Source organism: Crinia signifera, chromosome 4 (genome assembly GCF_055691185.1).
Source record: "Crinia signifera chromosome 4, ASM5569118v1, whole genome shotgun sequence".
Classification (NCBI taxonomy): Eukaryota; Metazoa; Chordata; class Amphibia; order Anura; family Myobatrachidae; genus Crinia; species Crinia signifera.
The window spans coordinates 157509422-157532997 of record NC_139220.1 but is presented as its reverse complement, the minus strand read 5'-3'; the positions used below and the strand labels follow the sequence as shown (position 1 = coordinate 157532997).

Below are 23576 nucleotides of genomic sequence, written 5' to 3'. Positions count from 1 at the left end.
CATCTGCTAATTTACTAACAGACAAATGCTGGGGTACGATTAGGCCTCCTCTACCTGTACGATAGAAACAGGCTAATCCAGCCTGGAGCTGATGCAACAGACCCTCCCTGAAAATGCCTGCAGTTTATCTGACACTCCCAGAAAATGGCCACGTGACACTCACAAACAGCGACTTCCTGTTAATCAACTTGCGAATGGTTATCAATCAGAATAGATGCTGGACTTTGTTGCTTGTTTGGCCTCACGCATGTGCAGTTGTTTGATAATCAGCCACCTTGCGAATTCACACAGCAGCAACCAGATCTGAATACCCTCCTTGTTATAGACCAATGGTGCAGCCAATATTGGGCCAGATGCACTAAGCTTCAAAAGTGATAAAATGGAGAGTGATAAACAACAAACCAATCATCTCCTGCCTGACATTTTTCAAACCCAACCTGTAACATGACAGGTAAGAGCTAATTGGTTGGTTGTTTATCACTCTCCATTTTATCACTTTTTGAAGCTTAGTGCATCTGGCCCAATATTGGCTGCACCATCGGTCTATAACAATCAGAAAGGATTCATCTTTGATATATACTTATAACGCTCTCAAGTGACTTCAAGTGAAAGACCATGGTGAGGTGATGATGTCTGGATCTTCTATATCATGTACAAAGTGACTGAATAAAAAAAAGAAAATGACAACACAAACACAATGAAACAGCATTTTTTTTTATTGTTACTATTTATTTGAAAGACGGTGGTTTCTGTAAGTGCAGTGCTTATCTGCAGAGTGATTTTTAAGTAACTTTAGCAGGATCTTTTTGTAATTATATTTATTGGTAGAAAAATAAAATAAAGACTTTTGTAGAGACTACACAACTTACTTCAAACTGAAGCCCCATAAACACTTAATAAAGGGTTCCGCGGCTGATATTCTGTAATTAACAATATCCACCTTGGGTCCTGATATTGCGTGTACACACTAAACGATATCGGCGCTGATATCGCTCAGTAACGTCACCGTGATCCATTGAACTAGCAGGTCATTGACCTGCATGTTCAGAAGACATAAATTATCGTTAACGATACGAGGGAATGCACGATATTGAGCGTACAGACTACACAATATTGTGTACGATATCGCTCAGAAGACCCTTTCTCAGCAATATTGTTCACAATATCTTCTAGTGTGTATGGGGCTTGAGAACAAATGCAAATGACAGGACGCTGCATTCTCTGCAAGGTACCAATGTTATATAGAACCGGGGATTGTTACTTGCTACTGTCACAAATGAAACACTTAAATAGAATGTATACACTGAAAACACTACCAGTAGCAGGCAAATGTTTCATTTATCAAGCGGTAATATGTCAGTTAGGCAATGGAAAGAAATGTAATTAGTGTTTCAATATGTGCCACCACAATGCAGCATTAAACAGCTGCAAGGCCAACAAACTATTTATACCTTACTAAGCAGTGGCAACATGAAAGTACATAAAACATTCATTTGCTTTATGTTACACATTCAGATAAATGCTAATAAAATGTTGTGCTTGCTTTCTTTTATGTTGATTGCAATTGTATAGTATATCAGTGTTTTTTTGTTTAGAAAATAATATTCCCAAGGATACACTTTTTTTATTATTAGATATTGTTTAAAAAATACAAGCAAAAGAAACAAAACATTTTAGTGCAAAACACAAGGCTCGTGATCATGTTCCAGCATAGATAAATATACCTTTATTCTATAATAACAAAAATGAAATATTTAAAAAAAAGTAAAGTCATTCAGTATTTACATATAATGTTTTTGTCTTCATAGTTGCATGAAATGATCAGTAATGTATGTTTCAAATGCAGGAGTGCAATTTGCTAACGTTTTCTAAACTGCAGGCAACTCAGAAAAGCTTTTCCCCAACTTTCTACAGTCAGTATTATCGGGGTGATTTTGGGACTTCCACCTGCAAAATAAAAATATTGTCACTCTGGGTCCCAAAAATGTTATTTAATTGTAGCAAGTTTAATTAAACCATTAAAATAAGCAGAGAGGCTCAGCACGCAGAACTGCTGGTGTCCTGCGGAAGCAGGTGCCTGCTGAAATATCTTCTGCCAACATTGCACCACTGGGTATAAAGCCAGTAGCGTCGGGGGAGGGGGGGGAGATACTTTTTACCTGGACCCAAGTCTGATGAAGGGGACTGGGGCCCACTCCCCCATTGCAGGGAGCCAGGCAGTGGGAGTAGAGAGGAAAGGCTGCCACTGCAGCACAGCCTCTCTCCCCAGCCCAGCACATGCTGCTCAGTGCTGTGCTGAGCTGGGGAGAGAGGCTGGCATCTGCAGCCTGTCCTCTCTCTCCCTGAGCAAGTGTCCCACCTGCCGGATGGTCGGCCTCGCGCACCCCTTACTAAATTTTTTTACAGGGGCATGGCCACGCCCCCTCCATTGGCCATGCCCCTTTTTATACCGTGGACAATCAGCGCTGTCAGTGGCCCTGTATGGATATCTGACCTGCATCAACTCAAGGAGTGTGTTGTAAAGCGCTGGTTGCACTTGGCACAGCAAGTAGATTTACATCGCTCACAGACACCTGACACCTATATTTACTACAGCTGCTGAAAATTAAAAGAGGTGATATTGGCCGTAGCGTCCAATCAGATTTTGTCTATCAATTCTCGGTTGCAACCTAGGAAATGATAGACAAAATTTGATTGGTTGCTATCAGCAGCATTGCCCCTTTTAATTTTTAGAAGCTTTAGTAAATTTACCCTTAACTATCCAGATTAACAACCTGGGGAAAATGTAATCTGCTAATTGGGAATGTGATCATCGATGTTTGTTTCATATGATAACATATCTAACAATCTTTATGAACACTTTGCAACAACAGAAATGTACTTATTGCTTATAACAATACAGGCCCCATTCACACATTGTTTTACATTTATATTTAAGCTAATTAAACTGATATCCGGATCTTCTTGCACCTTATTTATTTTATTTATTTACAGTTTCTTATATAGCGCAGCAGATTCCGTTGCGCTTTACAATAGATAAAAACAATTTTGTGATCATTTTGTGATAGTTTGTGATAAAAACAAACTGGGTAACAACAGACAGACTTGGGGGTAGGAGATGCATATTCTCTACTGAGATGTCTATATACTGTATATCTCTTTCAGGTTTATGAAAGAATATTGATTATATTAATTAGATTATATGGATTAATATTGTATGATGTGTTTTGCTTTTGGATTGTTCTGAATTAACAATTTTAGACATTTTTAATAAAGATCATATTTGGTATGTTATTTCACTGTTTTTTTATTGAAGTTTCATTAAAGCATTGATATCAAGATGTAATGTATTTATTTTAATCCACCTCCTAGATATGTTTCCTCATTATAAAACATTGGAATATGCTCTGAAGACTGCGCACATGATTATTTAGACATTTTCATATCTACCTTTTTCAACTGCTTTAAACTGCTGCCTCTGATAGCTTCCATAAGATCATCATGAGCAGATCTTGGTGGTGTAGATGGTCTTGAACCCTCTTCCACTTTCTTGTCTGAAATTGATCGTAATGAATTTTTTATTTCTTTCAAGATGTTATTTTGTTCTTTTTTACTTCTTTTTCCTTTTGTCTTACTCTGTCCATTTTGGATTTTTTTTGCACATCTCTCGTGTTGTTTAATAACTTCAGCAATATTTCGTGTTGGAACCTTTTTTTCCTGAATTAATGAAAGTAATGGAGGAGCAGATGGTGGAGGTGGTGGAGGTGGAGGGGGCGGTGGTGGTGGTGGAGGAGGAGGTGGTAAGGTGGCTACAGGCTGAACTTTTCTAGGAATTTTTGGAGATGACCATGGTGAGCTTCTAGGGGAAGGATATGGAGAGGACCCGGGAGTTCCTTTCTGCAATGTTTTGGTCCTCACATTTAATGTTGGATCATAACCAGATTCCTTTTGTTCCTGCATTCTCTTCTGCCTCTGTTTATCCATATTTCTAGTAAGGATGCTTGTCATGGACATACGTGGTCCTGGAAGCTCAAAGTGATAACCTAACTTGACAATACTTGTGTTGTCTTTCAATAATTTCACAATTTCCATTTCCACCTGACTTCCCATTATGTGTCTTTGATTATGAAACCTTAATTCAGTCAATACACTGTTGGAATACTGAAGAGCTCTCATGATAGCTAATATTCCCTTCCCTGTTATAAAGTTTGATTCTATGTTTAGACATGTAATACTTCTATTAATTCTCAACATATTAGAAATAGCTATTGCAGCATTGTCATCAGCATGGGTGTTTGCTAAACTGAATACTTTAACATTGGTGTTATTTTTTAAAGCCTCTGAGAATTCTCTCAATGTATCACCTGTAGCATTCTCCATGTTATTGAGGTTAACTTCATAAGTCTCTGGATCATTGATTTTAATACATTCAAGAGCGTCCTCAATGACTGTGGGATTTGAGAGGGCAAGGTTTGTAGGCATCTTATGGTTTACTGACTCATCTGCTTGTCTGCTATATTTGCCACTGTTTTTGCTGAAGCCATTGCAGGTGGGATTATCAACACTAACACCATTGCATTTTATAGTAGGTGTCTGAATCTGAATTTTTATGGCTTGACGCTCTTTGTTTTTGGTACATATAATCTCTTCTTTTTCCTTTTCGGTTTCACTCTCAACTTCTTTTTCGCCTTCTGTGTCACTCTCTGCTTCATCTTCTATTTCAGGGTCCTTCTCTTCTTCATCTTCTCTCTCAGTATCCTCCTTATTTTTTTCTTCTTCTCCTTCAGTATCCTCCTCCTCCTCCTCTTCCTCATCCTCTTCTTCTTCTGTATAAATTTCCTCAGATACCTCACTGTTGCTTCCCACAAAATCATCATCTTCACTTCCCTCTTCTTCCTCCTCCCTGGAGTTCTAATGGACAAAAGTAGGTGTAGTTAAATTAAATGTTATCTTCTTTAAATACACATATTAAAGAATCAGTAGATTTTTCCATAGCTTTTCCATGCTTGGCACAGTGTGTCTAAGAGGCTCTACCTGCCACAAGGTGTCTAAGGGCCTCTTCCTGGAAAAGTGTCTAAGGGGCTCTATCTGGCACAGTGTGTCTAAGGGGCTCTACCAGGTGCAATGTGCCTAAGGGGCACTACATGGCACACAGTGCCTAAGGGGCACAACATGCATAAGAGGCTCTACATGGCACAGTGTGTCTAAGGGGCTCTACCTGGCAAAGTGTCTAAGAGGATCTACCTGGCACAGTGTGTATTAGGGGCTCTTCCAGTTGCAGTGTGCCTAATTGGCTCTACCTGGCTCAATGTGTATACCACACCCCTTCCCCATGAAGCCACACCCCTAGATTTTTATCACAGGGCACCAAAATGTCTAGCACATGGTATAGAGAGGAGACAAAAACTGTCCAATAGCCTAGGCACATTTGTGCTTTATGGGAATGCATGGAAAAATAAAGAGCAAAATATATAAAAAAATTGAACTAGCAATAATTCATATAGGTTATAGTTGGGTTTTTATTTGACTTATTTTTGCTGATTCTTTTAAGAATGCCACTAAAAAAAGGAAAAATGTAAAGATTCCAAAGGAAAAAATACTTTTCATAGTCACTGTATATAAATGTAAATGTACATTTTACTGTAAATTAGAAGGATAACAGAATGCAAAGAAGAGGTTATAGAGGTTCGGTAGACAAATTCTTTAGCAATCATCGGGCATGAAAACTACTTTCACACTGTCATGGTTAGTGAGGAATTCAGAGATAATGGTGGAATGCTGGCAAGTGACTGGTGGTTAAGATCCCTTACAGTCGATTGATAATAGCAACTACTGAGAAACATTATTATTTTAAAAAGTGTTCTTTATGTTGGTAAAATCATATATATAGAGAGAAAAATAACCATAGTGGAATATTGTAATTTAAAATCAATTCCAACACGCCTGCATTCACATGGGGATACCCAGCATTTTTCTGGGGGCATTCAGCATTTTTGTGGGTACGCCCAGGAAACGCTGTGCAAAAGCCTCTGCGAGTGCGATACTCCCCAAAGGAGCATGCACAGTGGGTCTGAACATGCATATTTTCGCGCATATGCATGTGCATCCCATGGGTCCATGCCCATCCACAACATCAGTCCCTGGACCGAATTTGGGAAATAGCGAGCCAACCTGAATCATCCCAAAGTTTCATGTATAGATTCAGGTATTAATTCCCCCAAAACATTTGTCAAATAATAAATAATACTCATAAGCACTCATGGCTAACTTGTCTTGAATAATTCTGTATTATCTTGGTTCTTTATAATGGTTTATCCCAAAAACAATTGTTAAAGAAAATAAATTTGTCATTTTTAGGATGATATGTGTTGGTGGTAAATACCAGTGGACTTGTAACAGAACATCCAGATTTTTTTTTTTCTGATACTACCTTTTCTGCTAGTCTTTCAACTTTCAACTTTGGACTGGAGATGACTACAATTAGAGAGGAATATGGAATTCTTCAACCAATCCTGGGTAAACCATCTCATTAGTTTGTGTTTAATGCACTTTTAGACTAATAATGCTGGCCACGCATCAGACCAACTTTCCTCCAACCATCCAACTAGTTGGATGGATGGAATAAAAACTTGGTACTGGACGGAAGCAAATGTAATTTGTAATTAAGTAATTTGTTTCCCAAATTGGAATGGAATTGAAAGTGTCACTCAGACAATGTACTGAAGCCTGCACGGATCTGACTGATCCGTGCAGGCTGAAGCCATATACGCCTGGAAAATGAATCATATTTTCCAGGCTTATTTGGCCAGCAATTAGCGGGCGTATCCCGCTAATTGCCAGTAATTACCGACCATATTGAAAATACGGCCGTTTAGTAAATTAGGAATCACCATTCTTTTGAATGGTGATTCCTATTCGTATTCTGTCGATGGGGTATACATTCGTATTTGCAAATACAAATACGAATGGGCCATAAATACAAATACGAATGAACGTATTTTCGGGATGGTAAATCCTGAAAATACTAATACGTATAAAATAGGTGATTTAGGGTTAGTGAATTTCCCCCATGATGTCATATATAATTTTATATGTTATGTAAAGATGGTTTATTTCAGTGGTTCCCTAACTAGGTCCTCCGGACCTCACACAGTTGGTTATATACAGTGTACCTGCCGTTGACCTGGAAAACCATGACCTGTAAGGATTCCTTAAGGACCAAGTTTGGAAACCAATGATGTATGTTATCATTTTATACAATTTTAATAAATACATTGTTTGTACAAACTGAGAGACTGCTCCCAATTTCTAGGCTCTTTTTCAGAGAGGAGAAGTGATACCAGGAGATAGAGCTTGCACTGTGGCAGACAAAGCCTCCTGTTATGTAATTCAGTAAGATGCAAGGAATATTACTGTATGTTTGAACTCATTTAAGGACTCTACCTCTTCTAAGCAGAAAGCATACAGTATAAAGTTTATACCAACATTTGATTTAATTGGAGATATACTGCACTATGAAACCCATTGCGATTATTATTACCTTATCTCCAACATTGTCTGTCCGTTTACCCCCCGATGAAGTCGTAAAGACAAAACACATTTGGGTTTGGAATTCGTCAAACACTTCATGAATGGATGACATATAATTTGTATATTGTTTTTAATACATTTTGATATTATAACCAATATGTAATAATTATCTATGTTTGGAGTCACTATAGTGAGAGGACCTACACACACACACACACATCCAATCTATATCAACAGTGGGGTGCACCACTATGGCCACACATATAGTGCACCGTATATAGAATAACCATGACAGTTATGCTGTATGTCTTGACAAAGGGCTGTTTGGTCCGAAATGTCGACTTTCTTCATGAATTGGTGATATATCATTGAATACTTTTTTGGATTAAATTTGGATGATCTGGTGAGTGCCCCCTGGATTAGAAATACTGAACTATATATATATATATATATATATATATATATATATATATATATATATAAATCACTTTCACAGTGTGTGTGTGTCTGTTGTCTGTGTAGGAGAGAGAGAGAGAGATATTGTTCTTTTATATAGAGAACAATACAGATAAATAAACAAGTAGTCAAGCATACCATATGTCTGATAACTAAAGCAACAAACAGTCATCCGACACATTGTCATTCCCCTGGGGCTGGAGCATGAGTGTCTGATGGTTAAATATAGAAGCAATATAATAAGTGTTGATAACTACCTTATTTGGAAAACAATCAAATACCAAAGACAAGTGCTGGGCTTTGACTGAACACAGGGAAATCCAACAAGTTCTATCAGGGACACTATCTAAACTTCTGCACTTTTAAAATCTTTTTGAAAGGCAAAAAAGTGAGAGCTTCCATATGCATGTGTAGGGAAATTTCACAGAACAGTAATGTACTAAGAAAACAATTGTGTGCTATTAGTGTCTACAGACTGTTCAGCAGGGTGTAGAGTATAGCATATATATATATATATATATATATATATATATACATATATATGTGACTCAGAATAAAAAAGACTATTTGTTACCTAATTCAGTAACATTATTATAGTAGAAATAGTACAAGAATAATGCTATTTTCTTTACTATTCATTTGCGTGCAGTTTCAGACGGTTTGTAGACATGTTTTGCTGCTGCAATTTCACTTTTTTTAAAGTCAAAACTACATCGGTGAAACATGACAAAAAATTTTTGACACAGTTTCAACTAAAATGTGTGGATCGGCATGTCATTTTTGACAGTCCAAAAATTGGCACGGAATTGAATACCCCAAAAGTAAAGGGTAAAACATAACAATATTTTCAAATTCATAATGGGGTAAAATAAACATTTTCACAAACGCTATGGGACAATGTAATATGGGTAACAGAGCAGATATTTATCCGAATTAGCTGCAGAATTTAAAGTGGAAATGTTGTTTCTTTAATACCCCCCATGTTGTTTATCATTTGCATTTGATCAATTTGTCTGAATTACATGTAGCACAATCTATCCAATTAGTAGTTGACAAGTTGTTCAATAATGTTTTAAGTGCATTCCAAGTTTAAATTATTTTGGTGAAAGCAATATTCCAACCCACCTCAGCACATGAGCCAATTTCCTTCTCCATTAGTTTTTTGGTCTCCTTTTCCCAATAAGCCATTAGGGCTTCTCTGCTGAAATTGACTGTTGGAGATTTTTCCGTCAAACTTTTTTGCCTCATTCCAACTGGCAGATTGTGATCAGGTTCAATGTCCTCCAATTCTCTTTCCAATTCCTGTAGCTCCTCTGGTGATAGAGAAGCCAGTAGCTCATCTTCATCAATATCTTCATATTTACTGATCTCTCTCCTGTATCCAAAGGCAGACATGGTCCCCTTGGGCACTTCACAAGTAAAAAAAACCAAGCAAGACAAACAGCTAACAATTCTAAAGGGAGAAAAGGCAAACAGATGCACTGTTTGCTGTGTATTGTGTGGGCAGCAACTGACAAGTGAGATGAGAAGAGGCAGCCTTTTAAGAAAAGCTCAATGGGTGTTCCCATAATACAAAAAGGGATGAAAGCATACTCTATTTCAGCCGCAAACGTCAGCTGGACAGCTACAAAGTGACATCACGACTGACATCCAGGCTCTCAGACTTACTAAGGGATTATTAACACACTCCACCTTACCATATAAAGGTGACACTGATTAGTTAAGAATTCCCATATGTTATCAAATATCAAAATTAAATATTGTATTCCAAAGAGTAACATTGTTTTCCTTGTCAAATGGAATCTTAGCTGCATACTGTAAAATGACCATCATGATCACAGTACAGTAGTGTAAGATGGAAGCCCACGGGGCTTCCTTCCTACAAGTGAAAGGAGATATCACTATAACTGTGGTGCATGCTGTCATCAGATTACCTCGCTACAAGTAATATACAGTGTTAGCCACAAGTGTATCTGAAACAAAACAGTGTGTGAGTAAAGGTGCGTACACACGGTACGATTTATGTTCCGTATCATATTGTATGCTATTTCCCAGGAAAGTCCCAGTGGTCAAAAGCATAAGATTTGTGCTTAAAATAATGTACAATGTGCATAAGATATCATATATGATATGACGTCGCAGCTATACTACACTTATGCTTTCTAGACAGAATTGAGTAGCATGTTCATCTGAGCAGCTCCCTCCCATATGACCGGCGGGAGAGCGCATCGTACATCGGATAGTGTGTACACATGGTAAGATATAGTGCACTATCTAGTATGCTATTTAAAACTAGCTAGATTGTGCACTATATCTTACCATGTGTACACACCTTAATTCTGGAATGTCCATATCGGCACTGCTATGTAAATGATAGCAGGCTGATATGTAGGGCAAATGTATGAAGGTCAGCATTGCTGATCGTTCCGCCCCCCTGCCCATCTCTGCTTTGACAGCTGCAGGGTGGCAAAACCCTATCCTGACAAAAGGGACAGTGCTGTCCCTGCTGCCGGCTCTGGGCTGCGCTGGAGATCTTGTGTGAGTAGCGAGATCTCGGACATGCCCAGTACAGCCGGCCGTGGGGAACAGCTGATGCGTTCATGGGGACATTGCCGGAGGGGGGAGTTTGCGCTCCCCCACTTCAGCAGACAAGATGTTAATACATCTTGTCGATGACTCTTCCTGCTTCACCTCATTAATGAGGCAAAGCAGGAAGTGTTATAGCAGTGCGATAAGCACCGCCATAATACATCTGCCCCATGTAGAGGGATAAAGTGGAGAGTGATAAAACATTGACCAATAAGCTTGAAACTCTCATGCTACAGGTTGTGGGGCAGATGTGTTAAGCCTGGTGAAGAGATAAAGTGAAAGGTGATAACACATCAGCCAATCAGTTGTTTAAAAAATGACAGTTATGAGTTGATTGGCTGGCGCATTATCATCTTCCACGTTAACTACTGTATTTGGTTAGTGCTTTGTCTCTCTCTACCCCTCTCTACTCTATCTCTCTCCATGCTTTCATAGATACCCTCCTTAATTAAAAATTATTGTGTTCACCTCCTTACAAAATAATAGTAAAAATAAAAAAAATTGTAATGCAGTATCTCCTCACATCTTGATTGTTATTTTCACTGTATGTTTAAAAAGTTTGTGAAGAATAAGTGCAAGTTAAATGTTATTTTATCAAGGGCCTAATTCAGACCTGATTGCTGGGCTGAGAATCTTTGGAGCCCAATGATCAGGCAAATGCTGCCCAGCCAGAGTTCATTCCGGCGCTGTTCTTGGCTGCGAATTAATTCACAGCCATGCGCACAGGGTGAAAAACATTTGCAATCACTCCCATCAAATGGTTTTCCCCCCCCGTTCGCAGCCGCCGAGTAAGTCTCACTACTTAATGCTGTGATTACAGTGGGGAGATCAGGACCTCTGATGACCTCAGCATCCCTCCCTCCCTCCACATTTCCAAGAGCCGTCTGCATTTTCTGAAGGCAGTCCCAGAAAACACTGGCATGCCGCCCACAATAACCGCCGGCTGCCTGCTGGCTGTGATCACATGGAGGGCACGTGCATGCGCACTGCGGGCCGCGCACTTGCGTAGTCCTTCAATAATCGCTCAAGCTGTGAATTCACAGCCCAGCAAACGGGGTTAAATTAGCCCCTATATCACTACTAGTTATGCACAAGTTTAGAAGATCTTGTTTGCGGATTATTAAATCAGCCAGATCTGAATCCAGTTTTACTTACATACTGTACAGTGGGCCGCAGAGCTCACAAAGTATGATCATTTCGTGATGAGACTAACACCCCATTTAAAGCATTATGAGAAAAATATCAATTGCTTATAATCAGATCAGATGTTTATTTTGTCTCCATGCATTGGGCCTAATTCTGCATGGATCGCTAAGTTGATAAAAAAAGTTGTTGCAAACAAAAAGTCACCGCCCAGGAACAAAGGATAAACACCCATTGCAAATATTGCAAACGGCGATGCATACGCAGATCCATTCATAAAGTTCAGAACATCGAAGAGTTCTTTTCATCCGAGTACAGACTTCCACTAATCTGCTAAAGAACCAGGTTGGAAGTGGTCACCACTAACGTCAGAGACCCACCTCAAAACATCTGAGCACACCTGACTTTTTCACAAACACACCCAGGAAATGCAACATTTTCACCCCTAAGCACTGGCTTAGGGGTGGAACCACTGCCAGTGCAGACGGTGCAGTGCACCGGGGCCCAAGGTGTTAAAGGGGCCCGGCTCTGCCATTTTTTTTATAATGTGCGTGGACACTGGGGGGGGAAGTGGCGTACAGCAGCATATTGGCCCACCCTATGGGCCTGTCCTGTAGTCCCACCGCACTCAGCTGCTATGGCTAGTGTGTACTAGCTCAGCAGCACTGCAGCAGTGCAGCCGTGGGAGTGACTCTGGAGGGAGGGTGGTTGCTGCTGCAGGGGCAGGATCTGACTGGCTGGCCGGCCACTGAGAGACCCCGGTCCCCCTGAACCCGCGGCTCCTCCATGCTTCCATAGCAGTAGCCCTCGGCATCCCTACATGCTACATTACAGTGGCTGCAGCCCCCTGCATCCATCCCCACAGCTGTCAGAACCGGCACGGAGAGGCGCCTAAGATGTCCTGCCTCTGCTTATACACCCCAGGGCCGCAGCTGCATGGCAGAGCTTAGCCTGAGGTAGTGAAGTGAGCCAGCTTTGTGCAGCCTGCCTGCTTTCCACAGTCTTGCTGGATCTAGCAAAATTCACGTTAAGTTCATGAATGGGCTAAATGGGGAACTGTGTACTCCTGCTGTGGGGAGAGCAGCTGTGTGCCCTTAAGGATAGTGGCTGTGTACCCCTGCTGTTGGGAGAGGGGCTTTGTTCTCTTGCTGTGGGGAAAGGGACTGTGTACCCCTGCTGTGGGGCAGGGCCGTCCGAAAGGGGGGTGCTGTGGATACAGCTGTCCCGGGCCGTGGCCTCTGGAAGACCCCGGGCAGCTCATTTTGGCCACAGCAACCCTCCGCTGTGCTTCCTATGCTGCGCTTGGTCCTCAGCAGGTCCCGAAGCACAGGTTTCTTCAATACAGGATGCAGGCTGACAATTAAAATGCTGCACCGGCTTTTTAGACATATCAGAGCTCGTGTACTGTTAGGCAATCAAAATGGCTGCCATTACACGAGCTCTGATTGGCTCACCAGCTGGTGCTGCATTGTATTTGCCAACCGGCATCCTGCATTGAAGAAGCATGTGCTTCGGGACCTGCTGAGTTGGGCGGTAAGTGAAGGGAGGGGAGATGAGGGGGGGGGGGGGGAGATGGGAGCGCACTGACAGCTAATCCACTGTGGGCAACTCCACGGTAAACGGCATGGCTGCTTCTGTCCCAGGAAGGTCAGACTACTGCGCAAGCGCCAAAAAAAGGGGGGGGGGGAGGGTCCGGCCTGGAAATCAGTCCCGGGCTCCAAAATTCCTAATGGCAGCCCTGCTGTGGGGAAGGGGGCTGTGTTTCCTTGCTACTGTATGTGTGGTGCACGATCCCCAGCTTGTAGCTGTCAAGTGGAGGGGGTAAAAGGGATGGAGTGTTTGTGCAAAGAACACAGGGTATAGGAGGTGTTAAACAGGTAATTGCCAGGAGCATGGGATGAAAGGGGGTAACAATCTCAAAGGTAAAGGGGGCAAAAGGGATGCCAGCGGTACAGCGAGTCATAGATTTAACAGGGGCATGGGGAAAAAGGGGTGTTACAATGCTAGGACTACAGGTGTGATAGTTGTAACAGGGGCTCATGGGGTGTCAGAGGAGTAGCCCCATACACACTAAGCTATTTTTTTTTTTAGTATATTGTTAATTTTTCCCCTTCTGAGCAATATAATTTAAAATATTGCTTAGTGTGTATGCTAAATATCGGAAAGGAAGTACACTTCCCAGGGTTGTTAATGATGCATATACAAGTAACTGCGTACATTGTTAACAACTAGGACATGCGCTGAAACTGGGGAGAGCTCATGGGAAGTTTAAGGGAAAATTACCTCACAGAAAGGGTAGTGAAATAGGGCCTTATTCGAGTTCACTCTTTCAGACAAAATCCTTCTTAGATGGACAAAACCATGTGCACTGCAGGGGGGCAGATGTAACTTGTGCAGATCTAATTAGATTTGGGTGGGGTTTTACTTCAAAGTGAGATCTATATTGCAGTGTAAAAATAAAGCAGCCAGTATTTACCCTGCAAAGAATCACCAAAAAAATCTCCAAATCTATTTCTATCTGCACATGTTACATCTGCCCCCCTGCAGTGCACATGGTTTTGTCCATCTTAGAAGGATTTTGTCAGAAAGAGTGAACTCGAATAAGGCCCATAGTCTCCCATCAGAGGTGACAGAAGCTGAAGGGATGTACACATGGTGCGATTCTCCAAGAGAGGAGGGCAAAGCATATTTTTGCACCTGGGCCCACAACTCACTAGTGCTGCCTCTGCACTGGCTTCCCATCTATCCAACTGTGACTGTGTACAGATATTTATTTGCAATTGCAAACTTGCATGTGCTTGGCTAAAGCTGCACAGATGCATTTGTTTGATAATTGTCCATACTGCTAAGTCTCTAAATAGAGATCCATGCTGAATTACGCCTATAGTGGACATAGGGGATTATTTTTATCCACAAGCAATGCTACGAAGTTTGCAGCTTTGCGTGTGGATTTAACGCCGCCCGGTGCTCGCATGGCCGCGAACCCGCCCCACCCCCCCTTGCATGCCGAATTCTGACCATCGAATAATGTGGAACGAGCACGCAAAACTAAGACACTCTCAGGTGTCTTAGCTTTGCGTGCACCCAGTGTGGGGATTTCAGCTGCCCGCCCCCCGGCAGCCACATCACTGCCTCATTACCATGGGAACGCCTGGTGTTGCCATGCCCATTCACACCCAGCGCATGCACATGTGCAGAAATGCGCATTAGGAAAACACTGCTCCCCCGTGCGGTGGAACTAAAGCAAGCAAGTAACTTTGAATATGGAACAAACCAAATTGCAATGCAAAGGGTGCAAACATATATATTTTTTTGCATGCAGGGTTAATACTGTCTGCGTTTGCAGGTATTGTAGCCCACATGCCGAACAGCTTTATTTTAACACTGCAATTTAATTTTGAGTATGGACACAACGTACCCAGCTCTATTGGTGAGACAAAAATGTTTGGGGTGCTGCGCTGTAGACCTCTGGTGGGTCAGCTGCACAGGTTAGCAGGTCCACTAACTGATACCTGAATGCAAAAGCTGTGGGGAGGGGATATTCACCTTACGGTGATACCTTGCGCTTGACCCACCTCTGGATGGTGTATAAATAGGACTCTATAGGAGCTGTTTTATATAATAAGTAATACTTTTATTAGATGTATATAAAACTCAACAATGCTCTTTAAGATAATATCTAAAAATGCTAAATTAATAATGCTAAATTATTAAAAGTCTATCAACAATTCATTATTCGGATAGATCTGTTTTTGAATAAAAAGGGATCCAATGATTAAATAAAAAATAAAAAATGTAATGCGTATTAATTCAAACATACTGTATACATAAATATATGAGATAACAAAATTGCATGCGTTGTGTCTTTTTACCTAGTACCGGTACACACAAACATAGTCTTGAATATGTCTCCTCTTTTGCGGGTGGTGTGAATGGGATCCGTCTGCAACCGGGCCAGTGTGAAAGGTATATAAATTGCACCCTTCACAGGTAATTGGATTGGCCCCTTAGATCAACAGAATGGTAAGAAAACGGCTTTAATACATTGGACACATTGCAGTTTTCCATTTAGAAAATATGAAAACCCTAGTTAAGTGAAAATACAGTAGCAAAGTCATCAATAAGTTAATCGATAAGGTCTCTTCAGTGTAAAGTAGAACTGGAAATGTGCTGCTACAATTGTAAATCTATTATGTATTATACTGAATAGATGATAGAAAACAATGTTCTGTATTTATAACTGACACAAGTAGATATTGTCATTTGCTATTAGAACATGATGCCTTTTATAGACTCGCTCAGAACATCATGTTTTGTCTTCCATGTTACTGTATATTTCGAGGACAACAGGATCTCAAATGACTGAAACTACTTTAATAATGTATCACAGGTACTGGGTGTTCTAGAAAGGTATCTGATTTCTGGAAACTAATTTAACAATTTATAGCTCCTTTCTGATATGATCACTGTAATATCAGGGACACAAAAATCTATCGGAGAGACAGGAACTTCATTTAGTCAAATATTTAATGCAATATACGCTGTTCCATGGGTTCCATCCATATGGAACCCCTTTCCTGCAAAAATTACAAATATTGCGCAGTAAATATTATCATTTTTAAGGGGAAAAAAAACAAGATCAATTCTTCCTTAAATAAAGCAATAATCTAGGCTTGTACTCTTAAAAGAGATTTTCTTGGAGGTGCAGAAATATCTTTTCAATACAAACTTAAATCCATAATTTAACCAACTTTATAATACTGATAATTATCATTTTGTAAACAAGCAACAAACCTTTCTTATGTTAAATATACATGTCAGAGTGAACTAATAAGTAACATTTATGAAACCAATAGTGCTCATAAAATTGTGTAGCTTCTCAATTTTTTTTTACTGGTATCCTACACAAATCTTGTACCATACAGAAACAAACACGTAACAGTATCCTCAGCACCTGTACAGCACTGCACACATTCTATCTACACTGCCTGATATTTAAAGAGTTATTTTACCCACCTTTTCTGCAAAAAAATTCCTCTGCCGACACTACAGTTGCATTTTCTAAATAGTGAAGTACTATAGCCATTTATGTATGACAGTGTTTCTATATCCCCACTAAACAGATGTCATGGGCATCCTGGTCTCGACCTCAACAGCCCTCTCTGCCCTTCCTTCCCAATCTTACCCTTGCCCCACATAAAATATTATACATATTGTAGAATTTTATTCTCACACTCTTTGCCAATTGCGGTCCCAGGCACAAGTATTTGACATAACGTTTGCTACTTTATGCTAAACAAATAAGATTTATCACTTGTTCATCATTGTGTATCTGTAGACTGGTTATACAGTATACTTTCTATCTTTTTTGCTTTTTGCAAATGGTTACGGTTTGTGAAAACAAACTGTAAATTAAAAGGGGGTACCTGTAAATGGCGCTTAATATTAAGGAACAATTTTAATAAATTCAAGGGATGGATTAATAAAAATAATTTATTTGCATAAATTACAAGTAATAAAATCATGTACAGCCTCAATCCGGTATGTATAACTGCATTTGACAAAAGCAATGTGATCCCAAATGTATACAAAAACTGGATTGGTAAGTTGGCAAGGATCCCGTTGAGGACACCAAGAACAGTCCTAATTCAACAAACTCAACACTAACTTGAAAGGCCTCCTGCTATGGTTGTTTGGTGGAGAGCGTCCTGGAGTGGAGACAATGGTTAGCTTGGAGGTCAGCTTCGGGCCAATGGTGCTGTGTTGATGACACAAAGTTGTAGTCCCGATAAGGCTGAAGTCGAGTGGGTCACAGTTACTGGCTGAGGAATAATACCTAATGCGTTTAATTGGGTGTAACCAGCTTTTTCAATGGTAACTTGAAAGTTTTCATGAATCAGAGCCCTCAGTAGCGCCTTCCCATTCGAGGACTGTTTTCCTCCACACGGAAAATAATGTTTTTAATTAAAATGTGCAAAAAAAAGCGATGTTTAAAGATTTTAATGCCATTCATTATTTACATCACTGGTATTACTACAGAGCAAAAATTACATGAAATAGCATCGAAACATCATAAAACATTATGCAATACAAAAACATTTAAATTCTGTCTCTGCTACTTTTGTAGAGGTTATCATTCTTGAATACTTAACATCAAACACAGCAGAATATTTCCATGGTGTTATTAAACAATGAGTTTTTAAATATGGAACTAAAAGGGCGAAATTTAATAGGATGAGAGATTCAGAAAGTGAGAGATGTGGTAAGAAATCTCCAGGGTTTTTTAAAGCAGCAATTATTTACACTGCAAAATCAGTTCGGTTTTGCAGTGTAAATGATTGCCGCTTTAAAAAAAAAACCTAGAGATTTCTTACCAAATATCTCACTTTCTGAATCTCTCACCCTTTTAAATTTCACCCACTAAGTGCAATGTATCAAAAATCAAAGTGTAATCCCTTCCCATATAAATCATACTCTTTGTACAATAAAAATGATTTCAGAAGAGGTGGCAGAGGAAATCTCTTCATTGAGGCCAGACTCTGTAATCTCTCCAGCCCAATAATTTTGCGTAGCTTTAGCCGGCACAAGTGCTTTAGCGGACGAGGATTTTCTAAAAATTAGTAATAGAGAGTACATTTTAAAATAAATTTGTAACAGTAAAAATAAAGTTTTTAAATCAATCTATTATAGTTTTTAGAATAAAAATGTCCCATGTCCCAATATAAAGCCTTGCATTCATAATTTTAATAATATTTGCTACCGCTGCAATTATAATATTATGCAGTTCTACCTATTTTGTAATAACGTATCACATATCAGAGGTGAAGTTATCTGCCATGTGGATCAGCACATGCCATTTTGACAGTGACTAAATCACCAGGAAAATGCATACAACTTATGGGGGATTTTTGCTGCTGCTGCACTGCCAATGTGGGATCCTGGAGAAATACAGGTGTTTTACTGTATGTGTCCTATTAAAACTTTGTCAGATTACATGTTGGCAATTATGTAAACCAATTCATGTTGAATGAAGCGCTGTACATAAAAAAAAAAAAAATGTATCTGGATGATAGGCCAACAGTGTCTAGGTGGACATCATGGTCAACATGGACAAAAGGTTGATATGGTTAAATGATTGACATATGAAAAGTTTAACATGTTTTTTTTTCATATTTCATACCATCGACAGGGACTCCAAATGGGGAACGGAAAAATGTGCCAAGCAGTAGCGGAGCAAAAACCCGTTCCCAAAGCATGGGGTCCATGTACTGAAATCTGAAAAAAATCTTAAAAAATCATGTTGCCCTTTTCATCCTCGACCTAATATACCACACCCAGACATAATTCTCTACTGTATCATTTTTAGCTCTTTTACCTATAATCTCCTGGATCTCAGTCCACTCCTTTTGAACTTCTAGTGCGGCTTTCAATTTTGAACAAATTGGAACATAATCCATGTAGTCCACCAATACTCGAATTACTTTTCCAACCAAAGGCTTCATCCAGGATACAGTGATGAAATCACAAAACTAGGTAAATACAAATTCAATATTATATAAATACCAGTAATTAGCCAGTCATTAAAATTATAGTAGACATTAAAGTAAAGCTTGCATCTTCCTTCATCTCTGCAATGTGAGTGTGTTTGGAGCATTACATGTAAGCCAGAGCGAGGCTGAAGCTACTTCATATACAGCTATGTATATGGGTGCACTGCAATCCCTGCCAATTCTGATTTTTGAGGCTCCCTGTACTAGTAAAATGGGCAGGGTGTGATTGGGATTGAGTGATTTTCAAGGTTTTTCAGGGTTTGGTTCCAAATAGTGTAATTTTTTAAAATAATGTAATTTGTTGACTCCATTAACTCAGAGTGGCCTCCTCCTTGGGATTTCGGAAATATTGGCAACTCCCTTAAATACTGCCTACAATTTTCTACCACTTAGCTCATCAATATTTATAGCAAAATGCTTTTTTTTTGCACTGGTGATAAATCCATCATAGTTCAGCATTTTAGTGACGTTTTAATTCCTGGACTTATCTCCGAATGGCTGTTATAGGTTGAGTTGATGATGGGAAACCATGCTGTTATTAGGTAAGAATTCTTAGAGTGAAAAATTTGTGTTGTCTCTTCCTAAATCCTCTGGACACTAGGACCCAGACTGCCCGAGGTGAGGCCTGGCAAGCGTGTTATTGCACACTTCTCGGTTAGTTCTTCCCTAGTGTGTAGGACATGCCTCCGAGTACCTCCATTAACTGAAACTATGCAGAGACCCCAAATACCACTGTCATCACTGCTATACAATATATATATAAACTGGAAGACTGGCGGCACTCGGACGACTTGAAATAACAAGAGACCACACTGGTTCAAGATCTTTCGAGATTTAATCTCGTCATCAGATTGAATCTCGAAAGATCTTGAACCAGTGTGGTCTCTTGTTATTTCAAGTCGTCCGAGTGCCGCCAGTCTTCCAGTTTATATTTGTCAACCCTGCCGGGCTAGAGCTTGGGAAGGCACCGGGCGCTCATCACACATTGTAAGCAGAGGAGTGCCGGCTATTAAACTATATATATATATCATCCTGAAGAAGAACCCAATAAAGCTGGTTCGAAACGTTGAAGTTACTGCTGTTTCCTGCCTATGATTTGCGCTGAGTGCCGCCGTCTGTACGCTATTGTTATACCCCTGAGGGGGTCTGTGGATGGCACCACCGATTAATGAATATTGAAGAGGATGTGCAGCTCCACTCTGGACATTATATATATATATATATATATATATATATATTTATTTATAACTCCCACCACTATATGTATTTGCCCACAGGTACGCTACAGCAACCAGCACCCTGGACTACACAAGGAGCTGCTTCTACTGCTGCATAAAGGCTGGTACTATTAGTAATAAACGGTTTTTGTGATTATACGGACCCATCATTAATTTTTATGAATGTGCTCCAAGAGAAATATAGGAAAATAAACCCTTACTGGAGTACCAGATCCGGCACACATGTAAGCATTCATGTGAGCACCATTTCATAGAAGATTACATGCTAAATCCAGGTTACAAAGATATCTTGATGCATGTTATCATATATTTTTTTGTGTAAGCAACTAAGTAAGCATTATTATTTACGTCCATCCACGTGGTGACCCTATTGATACCACTGGCACATCCCTTGGAAATTTGAATACCAGAAACCCCATGAAATATAACATTTGAACTTAAACCTTTGAGAAATTTGCTTTTCATGTGAAATGTGAAAGGGGATCAAGATTTGTTATAAGAACATATCTTTCTTCAAATCCTGACAGAGGAGCGCGGTAACTTCTTTTGAATTATATGTATATGTTACACAGATTTTCTGCTGCTTCCCTCCTGTGCAGTAATACTGAATGTTCTGTACATGTATATTGATACTTACAGGGCTGTCTTTTATAACACATGATGTCCAACCTGGTACTTCTTCTTCAGACGTTGACCATATGAAAGAGCCACCATAAATGTCCCCATGCAGGCAATCAAAGCACTTCTCAACCTGATATCCATTATTTAACAATAATCGTAGCATGATTTCATCCTTGAGGGCGTACTGTATTGCACTAGGGAAATGAGTGTCATTCACTAGCATAAAACAGCAGTTGACATCAGCATTATGAGCTAACAGCATCCTCACTATTTCATGGTTCCCAGAACGCACAGCCACAAGGAGACAGTTTAGGGGGTCTACGTTTGGATGAGCACCAGCCTTTAATAACATCTCAGTGCACAAAACATCTTTGTTGGAGATGGCAAAAAATAATGCAGTTTTCCTTTTATCACCATAATTATCAGACATATGTTCAGCCAAAAGTGCATTGACATTAAAGCCATTTTCAATTAGTAGCTCCAAGCACTGTACACTTTGTCCATCTGTTGCAGAATGGATGGGACTTATTCCACTTCTTTTAATTGCATGTTGCGATGATACAGGAATAAGGTACTTTAATGCACTAGAGGAAATAATATATATAAATAGGGTCAATTTTTTTTATTAAAACAACATGAGCAGAACAATAAGCTAATTTCGCTTAAAGTGTGATTCCACCATATAAATTTATTTCCCCATGATGTGACTGATAAAAAAAAAATCTGGCATGGTTATAATTTGAAGCTTTAAACCATGGGTCCTCAAACTGTGGCCCCCCAGATGCTGTGAAACTACAAATCCCAGCATGCCTTGCCACAGTTTTGCTATAAGGGAGTTGTAGTTTCACAACATCTGGAGGGCCGCAGTTTGAAGACCCATGCTTTAAACAAATATAATTTAAGTGATGTTGATGGTAAATATTGTACAGCAAAGATGAATAATTGTAACACATTTAGGGGGTTAAATAATAAGTTCCAAGATGATTTTTATGGAAATTTGACTGTACAAACAAAGGGTAAATGAGCCTGATTCTGGTTCCCGAGTGTCCGCCCCAACAATAAAATGCCCTCACCGCCGTATGTTCTAAAAACAGATTCCCTTGCATGTCCCACAGCAGGGGAAAACATTCGATGGTTGGCGACCATTGAATGATTTCTCCTGGGCTCTCAGATATGTCAGTGGAGACAGACTTATATTTGCGGCCTCCGGACTGAAGACAGGGCTGGTGGCTGACCTCATGTGACGTCAGCTGACCGCCACTGGCACACCGCATCATGGCTACATTTACATGGGAAGGCCCAGTGTTTGCATGGGGACACCCATGAAACACTGGGAATTTCCAGGTCGGAGCACCCCATTGCCACACACCCTCCTGCGAGCGCCATGCCAACAGTGCAGGTCAGCGAGGGGACTCACACAGAAGCCCTGCACATGCACATAACCGATTATGTGCATGGCACAAAACATTAAATTAAATTAGAAACAGGGCTAAGGTTTGTTAACAATAGCCTTTTTACAGCTGATTATATGTTTATTAGCAATGCAAACGTGACTTTTTTATCATATTGTTTTTGAACCTGTACAGTATATTCAAAGATAATACATTTTAAGTATTACAGCTTTGGGGATTCACATTCACATTCCTGGCAGTAACTTGCCAAATTAGGACTAGAAAGTGTTTTTGCACTTGGCATAATAAAGAGATCGCCAGACTCCATAGCGGGCAGACTATGGGGCTGACACAAAGTTGAACTCAAATCATAATGCATAACCCTCTGAGGCACTTATGTATAATATAGCTTCCCTTCTGGACCTACAAGCTATGTTATTACTAGTGCCCGTCCTTGTGTTTCCCTCCTATATCCCTATAGACTGTAAGCTTGCAGCAGGGCCCTCCTACCGCCAAGTCTGTCTGTTGTTACCCAGTTTGTTTTATCACTGTCTACTATTGTAAAGCGCAATGGAATCTGCTGCACTATATAAGAAACTGTAAATAAATAATAAATAATTCATCAGCAAGCTTGCACAACCCGCTTCCCAAGAGAAAGGAGAGCCTCACGGAATTCAGGAGTCTCCGAGACTTACAATTATAGTATGCAAGCATGCTTCAACCAGATCAGAGGCAGCATCATGGTAATGTGATTCACAGCGAAACAAGTAATCATGGTGCCACCCACTTCGAAGGTAAGAGGGTGGGATCTGGGAGTTTTGTTTACTATTCCAAAAGATCATGGACATTCCAGGAGAGAGTACACAAGAAGGTACAAAATGCTTATTTGCATTATAGATAGGATTCATATAACGCCTGTGGAAAATGGTTTTTCCAACAGAATATGTACTTTGCAACTGTTCAAAGGACAACTAGCAATTCAATAGTCAGGTAAGAAAAGTGACAAGCATTGTATATACACACACACTCTTCCCCCCTGCATACTTCTGTATGTTCTT

General features: G+C 40.0%; 2 protein-coding genes across 2 annotated transcripts in view; both read right to left on the bottom strand.

Moving 5' to 3' along the window:
• Positions 1–718: 718 nt before the first annotated feature.
• On the bottom strand, positions 719–9543 carry LMOD2 (leiomodin 2). The gene is made up of 3 exons (XM_083182850.1): positions 9112–9543; positions 3451–4911; positions 719–1947 (listed from the first exon to the last, which is right to left on the bottom strand). Exons 1-3 carry the CDS (start codon positions 9379–9381, stop codon positions 1921–1923), a joined length of 1758 nt encoding a protein of 585 aa, XP_083038976.1. The 5' UTR covers positions 9382–9543; the 3' UTR covers positions 719–1920.
• An 8577-nt stretch (positions 9544–18120) lies between these two features.
• Positions 18121–23576, bottom strand: part of ASB15 (ankyrin repeat and SOCS box containing 15) — a 32746-nt gene continuing 27290 nt past the window's right edge. The window contains exons 7-9 of the mRNA XM_083179685.1: positions 21144–21711; positions 19094–19247; positions 18121–18328 (exon numbers count right to left, since the gene is read on the bottom strand). Coding sequence (XP_083035811.1) covers positions 18153–18328; positions 19094–19247; positions 21144–21711 — 898 coding nt within the window. The 3' untranslated portion in view covers positions 18121–18152. The remainder of the gene's footprint in view (positions 18329–19093; positions 19248–21143; positions 21712–23576) is intronic.

Coding starts and splice junctions, on each gene's coding strand:
- LMOD2 (XM_083182850.1), bottom strand. CDS start 9,381: ATGTCTGCCTTTGGATACAGGAGAGAGATCAGTAAATATGAAGATATT. Junction 4,912..9,111: donor AAATTGGCTCATGTGCTGAG/GTGGGTTGGAAT, acceptor TTTGTCCATTAG/AACTCCAGGGAGGAGGAAGA. Junction 1,948..3,450: donor GTTTAAAGCAGTTGAAAAAG/GTAGATATGAAA, acceptor TTTATTTTGCAG/GTGGAAGTCCCAAAATCACC.